At 47.6% G+C, this 24,372-nt stretch overlaps 1 protein-coding gene across 2 annotated transcripts in view; it reads right to left on the reverse strand.

Moving 5' to 3' along the window:
* Nucleotides 1–23,632, reverse strand: part of LOC142575704 (cationic amino acid transporter 2-like) — an 84,294-nt gene extending 60,662 nt beyond the window's left edge. For both annotated transcript variants that reach the window (XR_012826704.1, XM_075685270.1), the window contains exon 1: nucleotides 23,003–23,632. Coding sequence is in view for 1 of the 2 variants with exons in the window: in XM_075685270.1 (XP_075541385.1) it covers nucleotides 23,003–23,345 (343 nt within the window). In the remaining variant the exon portion in view is untranslated. The remainder of the gene's footprint in view (nucleotides 1–23,002) is intronic.
* Nucleotides 23,633–24,372: the final 740 nt, after the last annotated feature.

Here is a 24,372-nt window from a genome sequence, read left to right on the forward strand (position 1 = left end):
ATATAGTGGTCTGAAAATGGAATTGTTTTACACCGTCTCGAACACGAACTGAATAGTACCAGGAGCGATTCCAATCAAATATTGAACGTTTTACAGCGAAGCTGGTAGTCTCTCGGTGGGCGGCGTTTCTCATTTCCGTCCGTGAGTAGGAATTATCATCATCAGCAGAGGCTCATACCCCTTTAAGCAAGCAAAAATGCAATGGCTCATCCCCCTCGTAATGCTGAGGCTACAGGCACTCAGCAAAGTGAAGTGAACAGTGCATACATTCACTTGAATCACGCATACAACGTACAGAACAGCGTGCGTTTCAATAAAGAACGTACTCAAAACAAGCCTCTATAATCGTCAACAATGGCTCATACCCCCGTAAGCAATTGCTCACACCTCCAAGGCAGAGCGTACAAGCGATCAGCAAAGCGAAACGAACAGTTCACATTTACATTGAAATCACCCATACAAGATGCAGAATAGCATGCGTTTCAATAAACAAGCTCAAAACAAGCATCCGAACCATCAGTAAAATATTGCGTACACTCTTCAGCAGTTGTAGTGGCGGTTTTGCTACAGCTTCGCGGGACATTCACCTTCCCCAGGGCCGGGATGGCGAGTTAGCTTTTTTCTTGCGATCTTCTTGCAGAGCTGTTCGACGGAGTATGCAGTCGTGCTTTCTATTGCTAGGTCGGAGAGTATCATCCGTACAGCTGGTTTACACAAACACAGTGTCAGCGGAGGATTAAGATGACTGCCATCGATTAAGCGCCATCTTGATAGCCTGTAGTTCGAGCTTGGCAAACGCAGGTGAACATTCGTACTGTAAGGATCCTAAGTTTCCTGCTTTATGTTTCCGCCGCCGGCCACCACTGCCACCGGCGCTAACACTTGTGTCAGGTTTCGTCCCATGACGTACGTGTTAGAGTCACATATCACGTTGTCAATGCCAGTGTCATGACGTAGGTGTCAGTGTGTTTTCGACCTCCCTAAGCCTTATTGCTTCTCGCCTGGCTGTGGTAATTGTTACTGATAGCACTGATAGCAGAACAGCATATGTTTCAATGAAGAACAAGCTCAAAACAGGCATCCAAACCATCAATAAAACATTTAAACCCCCTCCCCCCCCACCCTTCAGCAGTTGCAGTGATGGTTTTGCAACAGCTTCGCTATACATTCACTTTCGCAGGGCCGGAATGGCAAGTCAACTTCTTCGAATAGTTTTCGAAAAAATGAACAGACGTTGTCACCATTAACATAAACTTGCCGATGATCACAAGCCAGCTTCTGTCATTGCATTGTAGACGTACATGAAGCGTTGTTAACTAAAAGCAAAAAATTGGAACATTAAGATCAAATAAGCAGTTTGTTCGCGCATTTAAGACTCTTCGACGGGTGTAAAGCGATTTAGGCACAAAAATGTATGTTTCCCTGAGCAACGCACAGCGTGCGCCATTACGTAACTTCTCGCGCTTTACGTCCGCTATGGCGGTCGGGGTCACATTTATCTCACCTTCGGCTTCAATTTCATATTCAATAGCGCACAGCCGACGAGCTAAGATATTCGAAAACGTATTCGTTATATATCCATATTTACGAATATCGGCCATTCGATGAGAAGGCGCAATCGAATCGGAGAAAATTCGATCCCTTCTTCGAAAGTTTCGAATCTTCGCAGAACCGGCTCAATGGCAACGTAAACGACAAAACGAACCGTTACAAAATACAGCCTCAGCCCTTTAGCTTCAGCGACGATTCGAAAGGGGTGATGAGAGGGCCTATACTTGGGGTGGCTGCTTTGATTCTTTCTTCTGGTGCTACGTAACACGAAATGACTGGGAAAAAGAACTGATGTGGCGATGCATGCGTGAATGTCGATGTATGTTAGAGCGAATCTGCCTCGATCACTTGAAAAAGAAAAAGAAAGAACGAAAAACAACCCACATACACGAATGGTGCGCACGATTCGTCTGTCCGTTTTTCTTTCTTTTTTCCTTTCCCAGTCGTTTCGTATTATGCCTATAACGCAAGAAGAAAGGACGTTCAGCAGCGACGCACGGATTTCGGCGACGCAGATGACGGGACAGTGGCAGAGAATATATGGGGTGGGAAAGGGGCGGCGTAGTGAGAAGAAAGTAAAAGGCGAGGCGGAAGAGGATTCCGCGATCGAGAGAGAGAGAGAGAGAGAGAGAGAGAGAGAGAGAAATATTGTACTGACAGACGACGCTGGGCGCTCAGCCAGCGGAACATGTAGCACGTATAGCGGTTCTTGGCGTCGCCAGTCGCTGCACCACTCGAACGCGTGACGGCGGCTTCCGCGCAGGAAGGAAACGAACCGAGAGATTAATGGGCGGAGAAACGGAAAGGGGGAGGAGGGCTTTGTTTTCCTTCAGTTTTCATTGATTTTGCGTCCTTTCTCTCTCGGTTAAAAGGGAGGAGAGAGACAGAGACGACCCGGGCGTCTCCTCGCCGGCTTCGAAGAGGACGGAGATGGCGGCGCTGATTCTGAAGGGAAAAGATAGACCCCCCCGCTCTATCCTCCCAGAGTTCGCGTTCGATGGGGTGACGAAGTGTCGCTGCCCTATGACCTTTGGAGCTCCTGTTCATTTGCTGCGCGGCCATGCAAAACGCGAGGCAACGAGAAGGCTACGCTGGGCAGTCAAGGTATACGTCGGTCGAGCGCAACTTTTTTTCTACACAGCGGACTCGTTGGGTGACTGAAGGAAAATGAAGAAAAGAGAGAACGAAATCAGTGAACGCAGAGAGAGAGAGCGATATAGGTAGAGGTAAGGAAAAAGAGAAAGATGTAGACAGATATATGGATAGAAGGAGAGAGGCGTAAATGTATATATACATCGTTGCCTCATGTGCGCAATTCTGTGTGCGTGAGAATTATTAGGAGTAAGGATAAACTGAAAAAAAAAAATCTTTTTTGCTTTCTTTGTAAAGAAAACGAAAAAAAAAGAAGTAATTGAAATAGTAAAACGTAGAAAGACTAGCGTATACGCGTATACAGGGAAGCCGAACGCAAACGACGCGTGACCGAGATATTCGGTGGGGTCGATGACGGCGTTGAGGTAACATCTGTAGAGGAAGGTTGCTTTCGAATGGGGCTTGACGTCATAGGCGGGCTCTAAAGAAAGATGGTGATTTGAAGCAAGGCGGCTTGCCGCAGCCCGTGTCGGATTGAAATTTGAAATTGATTACAGTGATGCTTCTAAAGAACAAAGCCTGCAAAACTAGACTGAGGATATACATATATATATGGACTGGGGGCATAAACTGCATAGCCACCCAGTATGGTTATTCCGTTTTTATGTACATAAAGCATGGACGTGCAGCTGACGATGGTTGTTTAAAAGTTTGAGGCCACAACGCTATTAATTGTTTATAGTAAATCTACAGACTTACGGCGCCATAACCTATTTAATTCTCATTCGCATTTCATTTAACATATTTAGTTTCCGAAAGCGCCCAAGAACAGCTTCCTTAATATTGGTGCACTTGAGTTACACAAAGAATATGAAACCGAAAAACAAAACATAACAATCAGAATATAGCTTATATAGACAGGCTATAGTGATCGCTCGTAGGTAATCTATCGTTTTCAGATAAATGTTTGTACAGTGCCGAAACATAACATCGCACAAGTGATAATGTTTTGTAAAAAATATTCGCAGAGTTTTGCCATAGGCCTAACATGTAGCAGTAGGAACTAAAAATTTTAATAACGATGTAAACGCTAGCCTATGGAGTGATATTTACGAGAGAGAATGCGCACGGCTAATAAAGAAATGGAAACAGGCTAGAACTTTCTATCGACAATATTGGGGCTGTGGCCCGTGCCGAAGGGACTAGGGTAATTCCGGAATGGGAATGGGAGGAATGAGCACATGAAAAAAAAAAAAGAAAGACGTAAGGCAGTTCGCTACCATTCGTCAGAACATGCCTATAGTGCAACTGAGGCACGGCGAGGTTGGGGAGAAAATGCGTGGGAAAAAGTCTCGTTCGCTCCAGAACTTCAGATCTCACTTAAAGCAACGGGCCTCATACACTCTATGAACGAAGAGAGTTGTTGAGAAGTTAGCGCTTCTTTGTACGGACTAGCAGCCTACCTTTTAATCACATTTTCGGGAGTTTTTCTGCTCTGAGATGTGCGAGTTTTGGAAACCTGCTCATGGGCAAACTGAGTGCACGCATTTCGCAGGGGAGTGGAACAACTCGTAGTGATGGAGTTGAATGCAGAACGAGGCAGCGCCTCCCGCTAAATGATTTCAGCAAATCTCTCTGTCCGCAGAGTGTAAGACACTCCCGGAGAGACGGGGAATTTTCGTGCTGTGCGATCGAGTGCGCTCACCCTACTTGTGCGTGCCCACACCGATTGCTAAGCTGCCCTTGTGCTGGGGATCGGAAGGGCACCTGTAGATGGAGTTGAACGTGCAATGAATACAGAGCGAGTATAACGGTTCCCGCAATTCCTTTACGCTTATATTTTAAGAGAGAGAGAGAGAGAAAGAAGGGCGGAAGGAAAGGCAGGGAGGTTAACCAGACTGAGTCCAGTTTGCTACCCTGCACGTGGGGGAGGGGAATGAGCGAGCGAACGAGAAAGCACGAGTCTGTATCGCACTTTCACATGCACTAAGTTAGGTGCAGGATGTCTATAGCCGGACGCCACTCACGTCTGTTGCCTTCAGGTAGCGAAGGATCACTCGAATCGCACTGTCGGAATCGACACCGCGAAACTGCGTTGGAGCGCCGCAGGAGAAGAGTTCCTTCCGACGCCGCATCGACAAACTTTGATGCTACTCGAAATTCCGGCTGACATAAATAATGCTGGCAGACATAGAGAAAATAAAAAAACAACATCGTTTTGGTCTGCCGCGAACGAGCGTTTCGTGCACGCTGTAGCACCGATCTTATGGTACAAGTGCTGCTGGCGTACGCCTATGCGTCTGTGGCCTTTCGACTCTGCACTCGATCCACGGACAGCGACGATTAGTTGTCGCGCGGTTTTAAGCGAGTGTCTTCACTTCCAGGCGAACCGCGCCTCGAAGCTCTTGTTGTATACTCTGGACAAGACTTGAGTCTCGCTCTCTGACGTTATATATCCGAGGCTGCTGTCAACCTTACGGCGTTGTCTCGAATACCACGACCGTACATGCGAAATCTCATTTTCTGGTATATAGGCGGCGGCGAAGCGTACGAACACGGCCGGTTGACGTGCCCGATTCGTGAAGAGAAGGCACCCTCGATAACGTCAGTACGCATCCAGCAGGCGTGACGGGGTGTCTCGCTGAACGTGTAGAATAAGAACAGAATGAAAGGTAAGAGGAGAGAGAGACAAGTCTTTTGACTTTCTTTAAAGAATTACGCCACGTGTATGCTCCTGCTAACCGCGACTTTTACAGGCCCGTCCGCGCAGGTGCATACGAAGGGCGTCGACGCTGAGTTAAGTTAGCTCATCGGCGACTTGCAAGCGGTTAACCGCTGACGTCACGCGCAGCCTCTCTCAGTCTTCTTTTTTTTCTTTTTACGAAGGACACCGCTTACGACCTTTCTCCACTTCGCAAGACAATCGGCGTCATCGAGCGCAACGGGGAGCACACTCGCGCCACAGTTTCGCGCAGTTTTTCTCACCCGCCGCGATGGCTCGGTGACTGCGCGTGACGCATCTTCTCGCGAGCCCGTGGTCGCGAGTGCGACTCCTAGTCGTGCCGATCGCACGGTGAGAGGCAAAAGCGCTCGCGTACCCAGCATGAGTATACGCGTTAACGAACCTCCATAACCCATGGCCCTCCCGGCTACGGCATCTATCACAGGCGAAGCGGTACTTCGGAACGTTAAGTAAACCTCAGGAATTGACGGATCAAACAACTTTCTGCTTCGAACTTCGCGCCCTTACTAGCGCTGCCGCATATGGTAAAATCGTTAAAATCCATTTATATGACACTAGGGTTGAGGATTGGGCGAGTTGGTATTCCATGCTAAAACTGGTACAGCACAACATAGAAAGGAAGAAAGAATCTGAGCCGGCCTAGATGAAAGATCAGAGCGCTGTATGCTTTCATCAGGCCGGCTCGGCTTCTTTCTTTATTTCTATGTTGCGCTGTACCAGTTTTAGCATGTATATGTCGTTACGTTTTCAATCAAAATTTAGTTGCGAGTTCAACGCCTGTGTGTGTGTCTCCATCGCCTATCAGTCTGCGTAAAACTTTCGCTGTTTATTTCCATCCTGTACATCGTGTATCTACTAACACGACCAAATAGCTGTTCTCATGCACCTAACACCTACGTCAAGGATTTCGTTGCTCGCATATTTCGGCCGTTTTCCTGCACGAAAAGTTTCCGTAAGATTCGAGGTTTATAGTCTTCGCGCGCCTTCGAGCATATATATATATATATATATATATATATATATATATATATATATATATATATATATATAGTGTGTGTGTGTGTGTGTGTGTGTGTGTGTGTGTGTGTGTGTGTGTGTGTGTGTGTGTGTGTGTGTGTGTGTGTGTGTGTGTGTGTGTGTGTGTGTGTGTGTGTGGCTTCGCCACGAATCCCCGGTTTTTCTTTTCTTTATTTTTAAACCTTTTCTGGCTTATCATGCTTCAAGTCCGTGATAATGATGACCTGCTTAGTGTTTCAGTGAGCGTAATCTGCATAACTGTAGCGCCACTCACTGTATTTCCCTCTACACTCAAAGCTTTGTCCACGCGTTACATTGGTCGAGCATGCACGAGTGTGCTGCATCACTTCATTTCAGCCCGCACACCCAGACTACGACTAAAAAAAAAAAAATCGCGGCATATGTAATTCGTCTCCAGGCTCTTGCTCGCCACTGTAACGCATTCTCGCGTAGTTACCATGCATGGTGAATGTATGCATTGTCCGTGTATATATTAACCAGCATTTGCGCTAGTGCCCAACATTTTCTTTTTTTTTCGTCGTAAGACCCTTTCTTACCAGCGCAACCGGTCGCTCTGTTTTCGGAGAGCACTTGCGATGCACGGGCATTCTCGATTGTAGTGTCGAATAAACGCCATCGAGGTGCAAATGCGAGCAAATTGGTGACTCTTCCGTCTTCAGACTGTTGCGCATCCTCATGAATAAACGCGGGCGCGCGAAATTACCCTGGCTCCTTCCTCTTTGGCACTTTCCCGGTAGTTTGATGTATCTGCATTCTTTTTCTGGAACCTCACTATACGTGCCGCAGGCTAACGTTCCGAGACAGCAGGACGAATTAATTGTTCTTTTTTCTCTTTTCTCCTTGCGCGAGTTTCGACTCCAGGGACGCAACCCACCCTCCCCAGTCCCAATCTCCCCGAGCGATGGGAGACCTTGTTGTCCAGCCCCGACCTACCGACCCAGCTCGCGCTGGCGGCTAGGGGCCAGGAACTGCTGGACGCATATGGGACCTGAGAAGAAGGTTCCACCCCATCTGGCGCCAGCGCGCACCAACCGTCACTAAGGGCTCAGCACAAAAGTTGATTCTCTCTCTCACTCGACAGTATACACACCGCCGCAACTCTGTGACGCGGCGTGACTCCCGTGTACGTGGCTGATGGCCGTTGTCATGCGCCCGCTTCCAACTTCCGGAGCCTGTGCACCCGCCCTCCCCGTTCTTCCTTTTAATTGTTGCCATTATTTTTTTTTATTGCCGCTTTCCTAGGCTGAGCGTGATCCAAAAGGATAGAAAGTTGGGCGAGTTGGTACGGTAACATGGTGTTGGATTGTAGCGCGAAGGGACACGGACACAGGCTAGAAGTCCTGCCCTGTCTGCTTCTAGTCTGTGTCCCTTCGAGCTACAATCCAAGACCATGAGTGTGATCCCCATAAGCCGCAAGATAGAAAACAGGATGCCAACAGTTATTCCCCATATCGTCGGCGTATGTATGTATGTATGTATGTATGTATGTATGTATGTATGTATGTATGTATGTATGTATGTATGTATGTATGTATGTATGTATGTATGTATGTATGTATGTATGTATGTATGTATGTATGTATGTATGTATGTATGTATGTATGTGTGTGTGTGTATGTATGTATGTATGTATGTATGTATGTATGTATGTATGTATGTATGTATGTATGTATGTATGTATGTATGTATGTATGTATGTATGTATGTATGTATGTATGTGTGCGTGCCCGTACCTGTTTGCGTGTGTCCTTCACGGAACACGTTCACGTGCCTTTTCGCGACGACTGCGTGGGGAGAGGGCGTAAAGATAACGCCGAGTTCCACCACGTTAACCGCGGCGAGCGTTAGCCTCGTTTCGCTCACGTCTGCGCTGCTTCGTTTTTATTAGCCTACCCTATGTGCTAATACGCGACGAGCCGTATTCCCCGGAAATGCTTCTCTTCGCGAAAGAAGTGCGCTTCTGCTCAGTCGGCACGAAGCGCTGATTAGATCAGTGTTAAGATATATATATATATATATATATATATATATATATATATATATATATATATATATATATATATATATATCGATAAATAGAGAAGGGAAGCCTAGGGAGAGCAGGAAAGCATTAATGGTGTGAAAAGGGAAACAGAAGCACAATCAGGTATAAGATAAATGGAGGAGGGGGGTGGGTGGAGACGATTCGACGTTGCTAAAGCTACGTCAGAATGGGCCACGGCATGTATGTGGCTGCCACATCTCCTGAGACCGAGTTTCCCAATACGAGTCGATGCTCTCCTTTGTTTGTTTTCTTTCGTGGACCCCCCGGGGAAATTTGGCCGCCAATGTTTACAGATCGGAGACTCCTCTCACGTGCGCACCGATGAGCCGAGAAATAAGAACAAGAATATATACTTTCAAAGCAGAAAGACGGAACTGAAGAAGACTGTCCAAACAGAAATGAAGTTGCGAGAGAAGAGTTTCGGGAAAGATTAACAATGTTGCTGAAACAAGCTAAGTGAATTGCGAGCGTGCCGGCGACAGTGGTCACGAACGAACGTGTATCGCAATTCACGTTTAACTTCCGAACGCGGAGATGGGCTCCGGTCTACGAAAACGAAAGCGCTGGTTGGTTCAATATAGCAGCGTACGTGCATGCGCTTGCGCATAATCGCGGCCGCGATGTAGACAATACGATGAACGAAGTGCCGCGTCGTAACGTTACGCTAGCTTTGACCCCGGCTTTCTGCGGACAGCCGGAGATCTCCCACCATCTGTGTCACACGTGCTACAGCTCGGCGAGAAACGAGAAAAAGTCGCAGTTTCGCCCGAAAGGCGAAGCATCATTTGCGATAGCAAATTAGTAGACATCCATACGAAGTAAGGATAGCAGTTTTATCGGCCGTATAAACTTGTAAACATTCGCTTACTAACTAAATTAACAAGCATGGCGTCAGTGCGCACAGGCAAGCGTGCACACATCACACTCGATGACTGCGGACACTCGCTGTCAGAACGTTGGCGTGAGGAAGCGCGGCAGCAGCAGCGAGCGTGCTGTTTATCGCTTCAACGCAAACTCAGCGGTGAGAACACAGCACACGCAAAGCTACGAGCCGTTGGCCCATCTAGACTCTGCCCCCCAAAGAAGATCGCTTTCAAGGTAAAGGCAGCGTGCAATCGCGCGTTGCTGCCGAAGTACAATGCCCCCCCCGTAAGCCACCTCCCCCCGATTTCTTGCGCGTGACGGAAGACGGCGCACTTCCTCCCCACTTTCCTCCCTTGCTTGCGCGAGATTGAGCCGCGATCGTCAGCTCAACCTCGCACCCTTTTACTAGCACATAATGTTCCTCTACTCCATCTCTCTCTCTGGAGAATACGGCGCGTGGCGACAGTGTTATCGCGCTAGGATTTTATACGGAACGTCACGGCGACGGCGACGGCAACAATGCGCCTGGAGTGTCCATATAATTGCTATCGCAATAAAAGTCGAGAAACTCAGACGCCCCCAACGTGACACAGCGGCGGCGCTATTCCTGCTTACACGATTGCGCAACAGTCAATGACGGGCGCAATGCTTCCTAGCGATGTTCAAGTCGACCCGCCATCTATGCGAAACGTCACGACTCTCCTACTGGCCCTACCGGGTCGGGGATGCTTCCACGAAGGTTTTGTATGCAGTGGTGTTACAACGTCGGGTCGCGGGAAAACGGGATGTTTGCGCCCTTCGGGTATAAGCGTGGCGTCTGCTCCATTTAACGCCTATAAGAACATCCAGAATGGGGAAGTGGGAAACAAGGTTGCCTCTTTTTACTAAGGCTTCGCAATCGAGCTCTGCGAGGCTCTCGCACGGCATTACAATAATCAATGGCGCCAGAGGACATTACAGGTGAAGTCCACGGAGCTCCCGTTGGAAAGGTCTCTCCTCATCGACAGAGAGAGAGAGAGAGAGAGAGAGAGAGTCGGTGCTGCCTCTCTCGTCCGCGCTATAATTCCGAAGCCGCGACGGCAGCGTTCCGCTCTGTTCGGAAACGGCGGCGAAAATTACGCCGCGGACCACGCAAAGACAAACACACACACACACATACGCGCACGCAAGCAGGACAGGAGGCGACCGTGCGAATAAAGAAAGTGGCGGAGGTCGCCCGATTGCCGAAGGGAGCGCCTCCCCGTTACTCTCGTCATCGAAAACAAAAGGCGGTATACGACAACGACAGTCGATGGACGGAACAGTCGGAGCGAAACGAAATAAGCACTCGGTGTGACCCGAGTGCAAAAGCTCACTACACTGGTGGGCGCAGCTGCCGCTCCCCGAGCAGCCCGCGCGGGAGGTTGTACGTATGGTTTTGTAGTCCGCACGCAGACGCGCGGTTGCGACCCTCCCCGCCCCCCCTCGTCCTCCCTACACACACAGAAGCCATCATCTCTGGCTTTCTCTCCTTTTTTTTTTTCTGGAATGCTCGCCTTTGGGAAGGGACCCGTTACGAGCTGGACGTGTTCCGCGTACCAACACTGTCCCCCTTCGCGTTGCTTATAGCTTATTTTTCTTTCCCGTCATTGGCTCGTATATACATGCCTCTGTTCTTTGTTCTTTTATTTGCAATTTCTGAAGGCTGCAGCGGCCACGCTATTTTGCCACTCTCCGAAAAAACGCGCGCGGAAGAGCGATTTCTCCCCTAAGCCCCGTCTCAATGTGTTTTCGCTTTCAAAGTGTCGCTTTTTTGCAGTATATATATATATATATATGAACCCTGTATAGTGTCAGTATAGTGGGACTCGCGTGAAATGACGATCGCGGTACATAATATAAACCGACGCCGCAGTCGTTCCGCCCGAAGTGCACCACGACAATTTTATAGGGCGCGTCGAGTAACGCACCGGAATTCACGAATAGCGACATGAAGCCGAGTTCTAGACGCAATTTTCTTTCTTCCTTTCTTTCTTTCTTCTTTCTTTCTTTCTTAAAGGTCTACCAGAAGGGAGACGAATGACGTCGTAATGGCGGCGTTGTAGAATGTCGAACGAAAGGGAAAGAGAGAGAGAGCGTGTGTTTGTATCTGTAAGCGCGTAACACAACTGCCTCGGCGGTATAGCTATCACAGCAAATAGAAGGAAAGAAGACAGTCGGGGCCCGCATTCATGACGCGGTCTTTACGTTAGATTAGGTCGTAAGAACAAGCACTAACCAATAGTGGAAGCGAACGGATCTCTGGCGAAAGCCAGCCAGGAATGACAAGCCGTATACTTACGGACGGAAAGCTTTGTGAATTCGGCCTCTGACGTGTTCTGTGGGAGTAGGCGTATCGCAAACTGCGGAACGGGCGACAGAACGAAAAAGAACGATAAAGAACAACAAGAACAACAACAGAAAGACGATGGAGTAGGCAGCGTTTTTAAACATGTTCAGATCTGCAGTGCGTTCGACCAGGGGAGTAGAAAACCGCTTGCATGCATGCAGCTATGGTTAATGACTCCAGATTATTGTTCTTTCCCCGGCGATATTAGCGAACATATTGTACTAAGGCAGTAAAAATCGAAATAATGAGTGCGTGACATGATTTTATTGAAACGAGATAACAGGAACGGGAAGGACAGGTATGTTGGTTAAGTAGGAGAGAGAATCCGGTTGGCTATCCTACACGGGGAGTAAGGCAAGGGGAAATTGAGAAAGGTCGGCGGAGGATGGGGATAAAAGAACGCAAGCTGCAGAGCACGAGCAGCTCCACTCGTTCGCCATTGTTTTCCAGCGCACCAGACAAGGACGTACTAGAAATGACACAGCGCTGAACTAAATGAAACGTTGTTTTCCTGAGAGCAAGTATAAATATACGCTTCACACCAGGGGGAAAGAAAGAAAGAAAGAACAGAGAAAGGGGTGCAATCTGCGGAAGCAACCCGCCGCACGCGTCAGTTACGGCGCGATAGGAATACGCACTGACACACCTGTGACGATCCTTTCTCTGACGAGCCCTTTGTCTTTTTGCTTTCGCGATTACACGCGCTCGATCGAAAAGGGACTGGCAACCACAATCGCGACAATGTCTTGCCAAGACGCCCACTAACAATATCCTTTCGGCATTACGCGTAACCTACAATTATATTATCGAAGCCATTAGTTTAGGCATCGAGCAAGTTGCCCAACATACTCACTCTTGCCCAATAATGGAACCGTGTAAACGATACGCGCCTTCGCAACGCGCCACGAACTTCTTTACGCTCGGCCTCGCAACCCAAGAATTCCAGTACAGAGCTTCGTCCACAGAACCGCACTGCACTGGTCCAGCCTGCGCTTCTGCGCCCCGGAACAACTGAGCGATTTATTTGAGTGAAACGAGAAATGTCGGCAACATATTGTGTCGCGTGGCTTATCTACAAGCTATAAATTATTCGACGATCACAGGATGACGTGACGTGAAATAAAAAAAGTGTTTCGACAATAACGCGCATTTCGTAAACTTGCTTTAACAGCCAATACACACAGAGGAAAAAAAAAGAAAGCAGCATGACTATTTGCATTAGGCACGCAGGTCAGTCGTTCAAATTAATCAAATAATACAAAATAAATTTACAAAACGCACAAGGATATACTAAGTTACGATTAGTGGTGGAAAAAGCAACGTCGCTGGAGCCTAGTACACGGTTAAACAAGGGGACTTGTTCTTCATCGCCCTGAAGATGACAAGTTCCTTTGTCATAATGTTTACTCCAGCGACGCTGCTTGTTCTACAACTATTCATCACTTGAAGCCTCCACCTTCCTGCCAACTTCTATATCGTGAGGACATACTAGGTATTACATAGAGAGAGATAGAGATACAAGCTTTAATGATACTCTAGAATGCGCCTGACATGCTACTAGACAAAACATCACATTCCATAGAGAAGTACACGGACATACCCCTACTGTAAATAAAGAGGTACAATATATGCTTCCTCGGGGGACTCCGGTATTAAAAGAAGTTCGCCTTCGCCGCGACGTCACCGAAACGAGCGAGCGCTATTGACTGGCGCATCTCTACAAGTTCTTCTTTAGAGCTCGACAGAAGTGTGCTTACTGCCACTACAATCTTAGTTTGTCACCGATTCACAGATCGCAGGAAGTGCCTTGACCAACTGCTGATGTGAGAGCTGTGCAGACAAGATGCATGTTGGCAAACAAAACAAACTTCATAGACCTGCCGACTACGTTTCTCAATCTTCTGAGAACGCGTCGATAGCGCCGCTGCACTTTTGTGACGTCATGCTGTGAAGCAGGCTCCGCGAGCAACCGGCCGGCATCGAAACCAATTAACGCGGTCGCGAGCACGGTAGTAAGCACTCCATGGTTGAGAGCAAGGAAAACGGTAAAGAAGGTGCTCGACGGTTTTTCTCCCCACCTCAGAAGTCACAGGTGGCGTTGTTGGCCATTACGATGTCCGACGCAGTAGGCGAAAGCCCATTTGTAAGACGTCGTTTCGCAAGAACGTAGACGTTACGAAAGACGCCGCAGAGGCGCGTTTCAGACTAAAGGTCAACTGCAAAGAAACTTCACTCTTGCTTAAATGTGTAATAAATTAGCATAAATTAGCGTCTATTTTGCAAGACTCCGTCTTCAATCTACGTTACAATGTATACTACCGAAACGATCTTGCCGAGACTGCAGCGCGGGTAACTGTTTAATTATTTCATCAACAGCCTTCAAATAGCGGCTTAGCAGGCGATGCGAGCATTTGGTAATCAGCGGCAAAAAAAAGAGAAAGAAAGAAACTAGGAGGGAGGGAGCGTCACGACATAAAATTGATGCCAGAAGTAGTCGTTCCAACACGTGATCACGCCGCGACAGGCTTTTAGTGCGTATTCCATTCCGCGCCAACGGCGCTCTGCTGAGAAGACAAGTGGGTGCGACAGGCACCTTGCGGTTTCCACAGTCGCGCGCGTTGCAGCAACGGCGATAAATGTTACACGCATACCAATAAACGATCAAAGTCACGCAAGCCCGGTCGTTCGCTCCCGCCGATTCGCACCGGAGCCGCATTGACGTCAGCTGCAACCCGCCTATGCGCCCCTGACCGCCCGACCAACCTTCGGCGCGTCTTGTCCTTGCCGTCCTTCGCCCAGCTGCTCTCACACGCACACTGCGCCTCCTGCGGTGTTGTCCTGGACTGCGCTCACCGAGGCGCCACTACCTGTCGAAAGTGGGGCTACGCTATATAAGCTGCAACCCTAATTACCATCCTTACGTATACAGTCCACACTATAGGGTCCACGCTGAACTTCACTGAAAAGACCATCCTAAAAGATGGCTGGTATTAAGCGACTCGAAAAACGCAGCCGCAGACTTTAGAATCAGCTTTGCAGCACGGACCATACGAACAACTGGTGTTCGAGATCAGAGAGCTCTTGCATACCTTAACGGAGAAAGGGCATTATGGCATTATGGGTAACGTGCACGCCGATAACGCCGCTCGGACAAGCTCTTCAAGACAGGACGCAAGAATTGACACCCATGCCCCGCTAAGATGCAGCTGTAATAATACTTCACGTGCTGGTATACGAGACGTCACGCCATCCGAGTGGCACAAACGAAGTTTTGAAAACAACCAACTGCACCACTTTGACTCTTCGCTCTGCCTTTCCATCCAGCTGGACTCCGCCGACGAGATGTTACCCTGCTTTGTCGGCTATGGTTATAGGAGTAGTCTTTGCAAAATATGTTGCATTCTGTATTAGAATGGCTGACAACGCTGCCTGCGATGACATGTGGTCTCGAGGAGACACTTCAACACGTCTTGTGCAACTGTCCTCGACGCCGTGTACATGAGACGAACCCTCGCGGCTGCCCTGTAGCTCGTATCGACAACAGACATCAGAACGAATAAATTTAGAATACCTCACAAGCCATCGCATCAAAGGGTCACGAATGCCTTGTTGCAGTTCTTGCGGAAAACAAACCTACGCGAGCGACTCTAGCACTGGCAAGTGTGTTAACTGTTGTCCTGTGCTGTGGACGGCAGTGATTGTGTGCATGCACTCACTTTCTGTCTGTTTGCAGCATATTTTTCTACGTTTTTATTTGTTATAATAAATGTTTTGCGAGATTTCACGATGTCTCTACTGGTATATTTATTTCAAACATAAAATTTTCGATGGGGGCGCCTCAATATCTACGCTATTTGAAACGAAGTTCTTTACTCAATCCAACATTCCGTGCAGTTGGTCCTTTATCAGCCACCTGGAGTTCAATTATGCACCCCGAAATCTGAGTGCACGAACAAGCGCTCTACCAGTTAGCAGTTCCTGGTGAAGAACCAGAGACGACTCGTACAAAGCAAATATAGCTTACGAAAAAAATTAGCGACGGTTACTCAGATAGTCACTCGTGTGTAGTAGCCGCTCAACTGTACATTGATGCAGATACGTGAGTTCGACTCCCAGGGGCGGTGGTACATAGCTAAATCTTTATTCTCGACGTATGGTGAGGTTATATGATGATATAAGTTGATTGAATACACAGCATGTAATATATGAAGAAACTGCTAACTGCAGCACCGTTCTTTCCGTGAAATGGCAACCCTGTGCTCCCACGAACTCGCTCGGCAACGTTGTCTTGTTCGCCTCAAACGATTCAGTCAGTTCTTTTTTCGCCCACCATAGTGCCATAGTTTTCCCAGCACAGGGTAGCCAGCCGGCACTTACACTGGCTAACCTCCCTGCATGTCTTTCCTCCCCTTTGTCTCCTCCTCCTCTCCTTCCTCCTCACATACATAATAATTTATAGGATGATATGAACATGACCCTGATCATGACCCTGGCCATGATAAGGAAATTTACAGAAGAACAAAAGTGGGTTAGAGTGCATACGTTAGGCGTTACCAAATCCTGTCAGGAAGCTTACCACTGTCGTTGAAAAGAAAAGTGTACAATCACTGCATTCTACCGGTGCTAACATATGGGGCAGAAACGCGTGGGGGTCAATAAAGAAGCTCGAGAACAAGTTAAGGACCGCGCAAAGATTGATGGAACTAAATTTGTTAGGCGTAACGCTAAGAGAGAGGAAGTGAGCGGTATGGATCAGTGAGGAAACGGCGAAAGGAGATATTATAGATGACATTAAGAGAACGAGAATTGAGCTGGGCAGGCCATGTAATGCGTGGGGCCGATGACCGGTAAACCATTGGAGTTACAGAATGGGCGCCAAGGGAAGGCAAGAGCAGTCGAGGACGGCAGAAAATTAGGTGAAGTGATGAAATTAGGAAATTTGTGGTCGAAAGTTGGATTCAGCCAGCGCAAGACAGGGGTGATTGGAGATCGCTGGGAGAGGGCCTCGTCCATCAGTGGACATAAAGAAAGGCTGCTACTGCTGATGATGATACAGGATAGTATGATAAGGATAATAAAGGATGTAGCCTAACGAGGAACACTTGACCACAGCTTGATGGACAGAACAGACGCAAACAGGAGACCCGTTTTTTTTTTTTTTTGCTTTTAACGGATGTCGTATGTATAAATAAACGCAGCTATGGCTGCGTACAACATCATGCTAAAGCAAACTGGCGGTGATGGTAAAGTTAACGACAAGCAAAGAAGGAAGCACTACGTTTAATGAGTCAAATAACTGCCATTCTTCGCTCCAAGTTTCGAGCGAATAAACGAGGGCGAATTAGTCCTTCAGTGAAAATACCGAGCGCTTGCAGTCGGTGCCTCTCGACTTGTTTGCTCAAGCCGAAGGCTATAGACATGGCTGCTCCGAGTTTGAGATTCGAATCAGTTCAATACGACTCGATTCCGTTCGGCCCCGCTTAATTCGATTATACGCGTCGACTCTATACAACGGCTAAGTTGGATATACTGTGCGCTGCTGGCGTGGGCTGGACGCTAAATCAAATACACGGACAGTCTACACATCCGCCTACTTCGCATTTCATTTGTCGTTAGCTACACATTTGTTCATTAGCTAAGTGCACGGTGTGATTTATTGCGCAAGTAGTGCATAGTTGTTCAATTAGTCCAGCTGGGGAGGCGAAATATCGACCGTCAATATATATATATATATATATATATATATATATATATATATATATATATATATATATATATATATATATATATATATATATATATATATATATATATATATATATTAGTACTAAGGAAAAATAAAGAATGAAAGAAAACGCTTGAAATAATTACAGCATGCAATGCGGTGAATCTGTATTCGTTGCGTCAAGCTTCAACTTCGTATAGACTTGCAGGACATCATTGACATAATTGCCTGTGATTTTTGTCCGATCTTTTGTAACTTATCGTAAACCGCCTGAAAAACATTGCTGCGTTATAGGGGCCGTCGACAAAACGTTGCAAACGTTTCCGATGCGACTAAAACCTAGATCAAATAGAATTCCAGATCGTAGGGCTGAAATTGAAATTGTCATAGCCACGACTTTTCTGCGGAGCTTCCGTAAAGCGGAGGAAGAAGACAGGAAGGACACATTCAAAGTTAGTTCCGGGTCACGACGCAATGAAAGTGACGCTAAAAATAAGCTCATTTACAGGAACCCGACAAAAACGGTGCCTAGTTCGCTTGTCGGGCAGATATGTATATTTTTTTTTCCTGTCGGGGTCGTGTAAAACGCTATAACCGGTAACGTTGAGCGAGCGTCGAGTCGGGCTGAGCCAGTCCGATTGCACCCCGGGGTGGGTTGACCCAACCCGACCCATCTGAAGCGCACATGTAAACGGGACTGGTTGGGTCGGGTCGACCCGCCGTGGTGGCGTAGTGGCTTTGGTGTCGCGCTGCCACAAGCCCCAGGTTCCCGGTTCGAATCACGGCCGCAGAGACCGCATTTCGATGGAGGCGAAATGAAAAAAAAAAAAAAGAAAACGTGTACCGTTCATTGGGTGCACGGTAAAGAACCCCACGTGGTCAAAACCAGCCCGGATCGAGTACTCCGTTACGGCGTGCGCGTCACGATCATATCGCGGTTCTGGCACGTATAGAAGTCATGTATATTTAATATTGTTTGTGGTCGAGTCGGTGAATCGCAGCCAGCAGCGATTGACGGAACGCGCTGTCTTACCTCAGAAGGCCTCAACGCAGGCTGTCGCAATAATCTCGCCCCCCCCCCCCCCCACCCGCGCCCTACCAGGTAGAGTCCGACTGTCTCAGCCGGACTGCTGGGCCGACCCGCTCCTGTTTGCGGTCCTGTAAATGTAGCCGACGAACTCCTGTTTATGCGGACGATTCGTACCCATTTAACACGTCTTAGATACGTGCGCGGAGGTTTAATCTACCACTACTTACAATCTAGAAATTGGCAACGTCACGACAATGTTGTTCATTAAAGACTCACTCGTTAAGTTAATTACTAAAATTCAATATTTTAGTAGTTACTATACTATCATACAATTTTGGATGTCCACGATCGGCACGAATTTTCACCGGCCAGAAGACTCTGTCGTCTTGCCTGAAATTCCCTGTTCTTTGGGCTTTTCTTTGTTTGCAGCAGACAAGGTGTCTAAATAAACGAAATAAAATAACTAAATAAATACATTAGTTTGAAATGGTGTACACGATATAAAATTTCCTACAATATTCCTACTGGAATCTCTGGCGTCGGTGTTTACGGGAACTGCAAGTATGTCGGTTCAGCCAGCGTCGAATTGATGGCTAGTATACGTGAACTTGCGCTAATTTCATCCTTCTTGTTTCAAACTGCTTTTTCAGAGGTGATCACTTACGATAAAATATTTCCTCATAAATGCAACAATTAGGAATGATTATGCGCGTGTGCAAACTTACTGTCTTCGTGCGTTTATAAGAAATACGATTTATTGGAGATTTAGGAACATAATGCGCCATAAACAACGCCGCATCAAGTTATGAAGACACTATTCCGAAGATCAAGATAAACCCATGTACACATTCCCATCGTAGATTTACGATCGCTGCGTCAGGGTTCCTTCGAGAAGAGAGAGAGTAATATAGGAAGGCAGGGATGTTAACCAGTCAATAGTCTGGTTGGCTACCCTACGCTGGGGGAAGGCAGAAGGGGAATTTTGTAGAGAACTCTATAATGTAAAGTTGAACCCATTTATAATCGAAGGGGCTTATGCGCTGGAAAGCATCTCGATATGTAAGGTAATTAGATGAAGCGAAGCTCCTCTATAACGAACACGTAAACTGACTTTGGCGATGCGTTCGTTCTTATTCCGATTTGTTAACTACGGTGGAGACAAGAAGCAAGCGAGAAACCAATTTATTGATAAAAAAAAAAGCTACGAGTAGTAGGCAATAATTTTTTGCCTGTGCCTTGCAGTGGTCTTCAGCGTCGCTAAGGATGGCGTGCAAGCGACATTATGGCACTGCCAAATGGGCGTCCCAAGTTCGAGATTATACATATATATATAACACTGCTCACCGGTACTCGTGTGAAGTAACTCATTATAACTAACTGTGCATTGTGTATATATATATATATATATATATATATATATATATATATATATATACTGCTCACCGGTACTCGTGTGAAGTGACTCATTATAACGAACTGTGCATTGTATATATATATATATATATATATATATATATATATATATATATATATATATATATATATATATATATATATATATATATATATGCAATGCACACTTCGTTATAATGAGTCACTTCACACGAGCACCGGTGAGCAAGTTTTCACGTGTTCGATATAGAGAATAATTCGCTTTATCCGGGTTCGACACATTCGCGTTCTCGGGCGAGACGACATGTCACCAGCCCCTACAACAGGCGCGCACAATAACCACGGAGCCCCTCACGTGTGCCTGACGGATGACCAGCTGTGTCTGCCTGTCTGGCCTGGAAATGCGTCTTTCGTGCGAAGTACTGACATCGCTTGACCGAAGCTCGTGTGTTCGACCGTGGTGGCGTCAGCGCAAGCAGAGATGTCGCGAAATGTCACCGGCGTGTCAAGCCAAAATGACGGCCATTCCGCTTCCTCACTTTTTAACCCCCCCCCTTTTTTTTTTTTACAATATCTCAGTCAGTATTTTTTTTCGAACGCGTTCCACTGTGGGTTTCAAGCTTCAAACGTCGTCGCAACTTTGATTCGTGGCTCTTTTGGTATACACGAGTCGGACCGACAACCACAGCTTCCTTTCGTCATTGTGCATCGGGGCCTTTTCAAGCGCAAGAATGCATAGGTCGGTATAGGCTTTGTCGATTGCAATTGAACACCACACAGTTTCAACACGGCGCCATTTTAGTTGCAGGGAGCAGAAGAAAACAGCCCAGAAACGCTCTTCGTTTTACGTCTAACTGAAGAGATGGCGAACAATAATCGCACCGAGCGCATTTAACATTATGGTTGCATAAATGTTGGGATGGACGGTTCGCGGCCTTTTAAAAGATGCGAGGGTGGCGAAAGAACAAAGTGTCGGAGACCTGGCGAAACACCGCGTGTATAGCAGGAGTTGTCAGTATGTGTTATAAGTCATGAAATTGATCGTTTGACGACATCTCGTCTGGTCGGGTAGCAAATTTATGTCACACGGCAAAGAACATCGTCTAGTATTAACACCTCTAGACCGTCGTCTTTAATGGTGGCTGAAAACTACAACGTAAAAAGTCGTCGTTGCTGGACCTCGTCCGGCAAGTGACATTGAAGCGTGAACCACGTATCCACCATATAGTCGATGACAACCTAAGAATGCAATGGCAATACACTGGCTGTCCCAACACAAAGATAATTTGTACAGACGCGCCAGCCAATCACGTTCGTTCGTTTACGTGACGTCGTGACAGCGCAGGTGGATTGCGGTTCCGTGGGCGGAGCTTGTACCAGGCTTTTTACATCAGGTTATCGAACGTTCTCCACTGAATGTAAACCATCGGATGTAATCCGCACACGACGCTCTTTCCAGCGGTGCCTTACGCTAAAGGAAAAAGAAATAACATAGAAACAATGAACACGACTGTGTTGAAAATGAACGTGGCTCAATTTCTACGCTGTCACGTGCCTAGCGCACGTATGTACGTGCTAACACTCGCGTCTGCGTACTCCCGCGGCAGCTTGACCACTTCATGTAAACAAACGCAGCTCGTTGACAGCACCTGTCACAAAGGCTGAGCTGAACTTTCGTCGCATTGGCGCGTCAGCGGTACGGATTGTTCTCTCGATAGCCTTTTACGAAAACGAAGAGCGATGTCGCGCCCATGTCATAACGACATTCTCAGCTTGCGTTGTATGACTGAGGAGAAACGTAGGCCTGCGACTACATCACGGGCTGAAATTTGCGAGATCCACCTCCCAATTCGAGGACGTTTCCGAGCACCTAGATGACGAATAACGAGACGTGAGGTGTGGGGGTAATGTCCCCTACAAGCTGACGCGCCTGTCATTAGAGTACTGCAGATGTAAATTACTCAAACTATTCCCTGCATTTCTTCTTTGTGTCTGACCTTTGTAACGTTTGCACATTTAATTCGGTGCCTCAGTGTAATTGGCGTCTAAGTTGATGTTGGCTTCAACTAGCAACTGGCTTGTTACTTTCCCCAGTAGCTTTTTAATTACCACACGCCAGCCATGACGCGGACTTAGTGTCGCATCTTCTGTCGCACCATGGGGTGACTTTCATCGCGTCATGGGCCGTTGCGGGATTGCTTTTGCTGAATCCACACCGGCATTTGCTCAAAACGGGCGTGTAATTTTTATTTATTATTTATTTATTCACAGGCCTTCGAGAAGGCATTGTGTAAGGGGGGAAATACGGTAACATATTAGTATGGAATCGGGAAAAAGAAACACCAGTATAATGAAAGGAGTATGCATGCAACATGGAAATACGATGTTTGTCTTTTTTTTTTTTTTTTCAGAGAATCGCAGTAGCAGACGACGCGTTCACGCCACCTGTTTTTAGATCGTAGGTCTGGTTAATGACCGCACTACCTACGAAGCGGACAAGAGCTTAATTCGTGCCGCGTTACTGTGCCAAACGTTGGTTCGATGCGCATCGAGAGAGACAGCGGGTGAAACCGTGTTTTCGATCGAAACTTGTCTCGCGGCATTGCAAAAGAAAAAAAGTACATTCTTTACGTCTGGAAAAAAGAAAAAGAAAGAAAGGAAGATGACGTCTTTTTTTCTCTTTGTTTGCTTCTTCACAGTCTTCTGCTTACGGCTCGTCCTACCTCTGGCTCAAGTGTGTCAGACGATTGATTGCACAGCTCTACTACAGCTGGTGCGAGCAACGCCTGGACGCTCGAAAACGAAAGCAGTTTATATCCCGCTCACGCGCAGGGCGCGTCACGTCGAGTGTAAAGTTCAGCGCGTGACACAGTTTACAAAGGAAAGCCACCTGATTAGTACTCGTAAGAAATTTGCGTACGCGCTCCATCATTTGCGTTGCATAAAAACAACACGCCAGTACGACGTGTCGGGCGAGATGTCTAACTTTTTTTTCTTTTCTTCAATAACGCTAGTCTGCAGGTCTGTTCCGAGCTATAAATTTGAACTCACTCGCACTCACTGCTGCAACAGGAGGAGCCGTTCTGTCTCCGAGTGTGACGCCCACAGACTGCAGCAACAACAACAACCGAAAGAAAAACGATGTCCGAGCTTACCGGCCAATAACGATGCCACGGCAGCCACGAGCAGGGAAGGTACCACTGCACCCGCGGACACTACGGCCGCGGCGTTGCCCACGACGACGAAGACACCAAACGTCAATCCCGGCGCAATCGCCGACACTATGAGGCACAAACGAGCCCGGGACGGAGACTTGGACGACGACGCGTTGGACGATGACGACGACTTTTCGCTCGACTTCTTGGAGGAGGCTTTGGATTTCACTCCGGCCGAACCGTTTTCGGTTCCCGAGGAAAAGCGACGCACCTGAAAACTGTGCGGCGACTTTATCCGGGTCATCAGCGACCACAGGATCTCCCTGTTCCGACGACGTGCCATTGCTCGGTTTCCGCGGATCGCTTCGTCGGCGCGTATCTCTGTTTTGCCTAAGACATGCTAGAAACACGCACAAACACGCAACCGAACTTCTTCTGCGAGCGCACGCTGAAAAGTGCTGCTATTACGTTAGCGAGGCAGAGCGCAGCGCGCTGGTGACGCGAGCCGAAGAAAGCGCGAGTTCATGTTGTGTCCGGAGCGCACTATCACCGCTGCTGGCGGAGCAGCTGCGTCTGCGGCTCCTGCGGCGGCAGTGGCGGTGGCGGCCATCTTGATTTGCTGCGTCGTCTGCCAGTCGAGGGAAAATTTTTCGTCTGCTTCCGGCGCCATCCAATCGTGCTTCCGCACCGGGGCACGTGACTTGCCCCTCTCTTCAGAGCCAAGAACGAGAGAGAGAGAGAGAGAGAGAGAGAAGTGAGAGAGCTCGAGTTCGCGCTGGCGAGCGTAGATCGATACATACACGTCGCTGTTTTCTTTACATATTTCTGTCATTTTTTATTTTTTGCCATTATTTTTTCATACCTGTTTCGGAATTACAGTTTCTCATTTTGTTCTTGTGTGCAAGCTCTGGCCTAGTCCCGTTGGCAGCCGCTTTAATCGAAGGAAAAAAAAATATAAAGCGCAGAGAGCAGTTGAAGCGCCTGTTGTTTGTAGCTTCGCGCTTACCGGGATTCCCCGTAGGGTGGTAGAGTTCACCGAGCCTGGTGCCGCCATCTGTCGATCGAGTGTAAAACGCTTTCGTTGTATAAGACGCGCTACGCGAATGGTTGAGCGCGCGTCAGAGAACTGTGTCATTTTTTCCCTCTTCCATCATGGCAGCTCCAAGTGCCGAGAAAGAATGGAGAGGGGAAACGTTCGATTCCTGCCGTGTAAGGTTCTAAGACGCGGCCTGGTACTAAAGTTCTCCCAGCATTCGCGTCGTGGTGTTATTGTTCGCGTTATTTTTTCTTTCTTTAGTGCAGCATAAGCTTGGTTGTTTTTTGGCTCGATGAAATACCGCATGCTGGCTTGAATGTGTCGGCAGTTTCTC

The sequence above is a fragment of the Dermacentor variabilis genome, chromosome 3 (assembly GCF_050947875.1).
Source record: "Dermacentor variabilis isolate Ectoservices chromosome 3, ASM5094787v1, whole genome shotgun sequence".
Lineage (NCBI taxonomy): Eukaryota > Metazoa > Arthropoda > Arachnida > Ixodida > Ixodidae > Dermacentor > Dermacentor variabilis.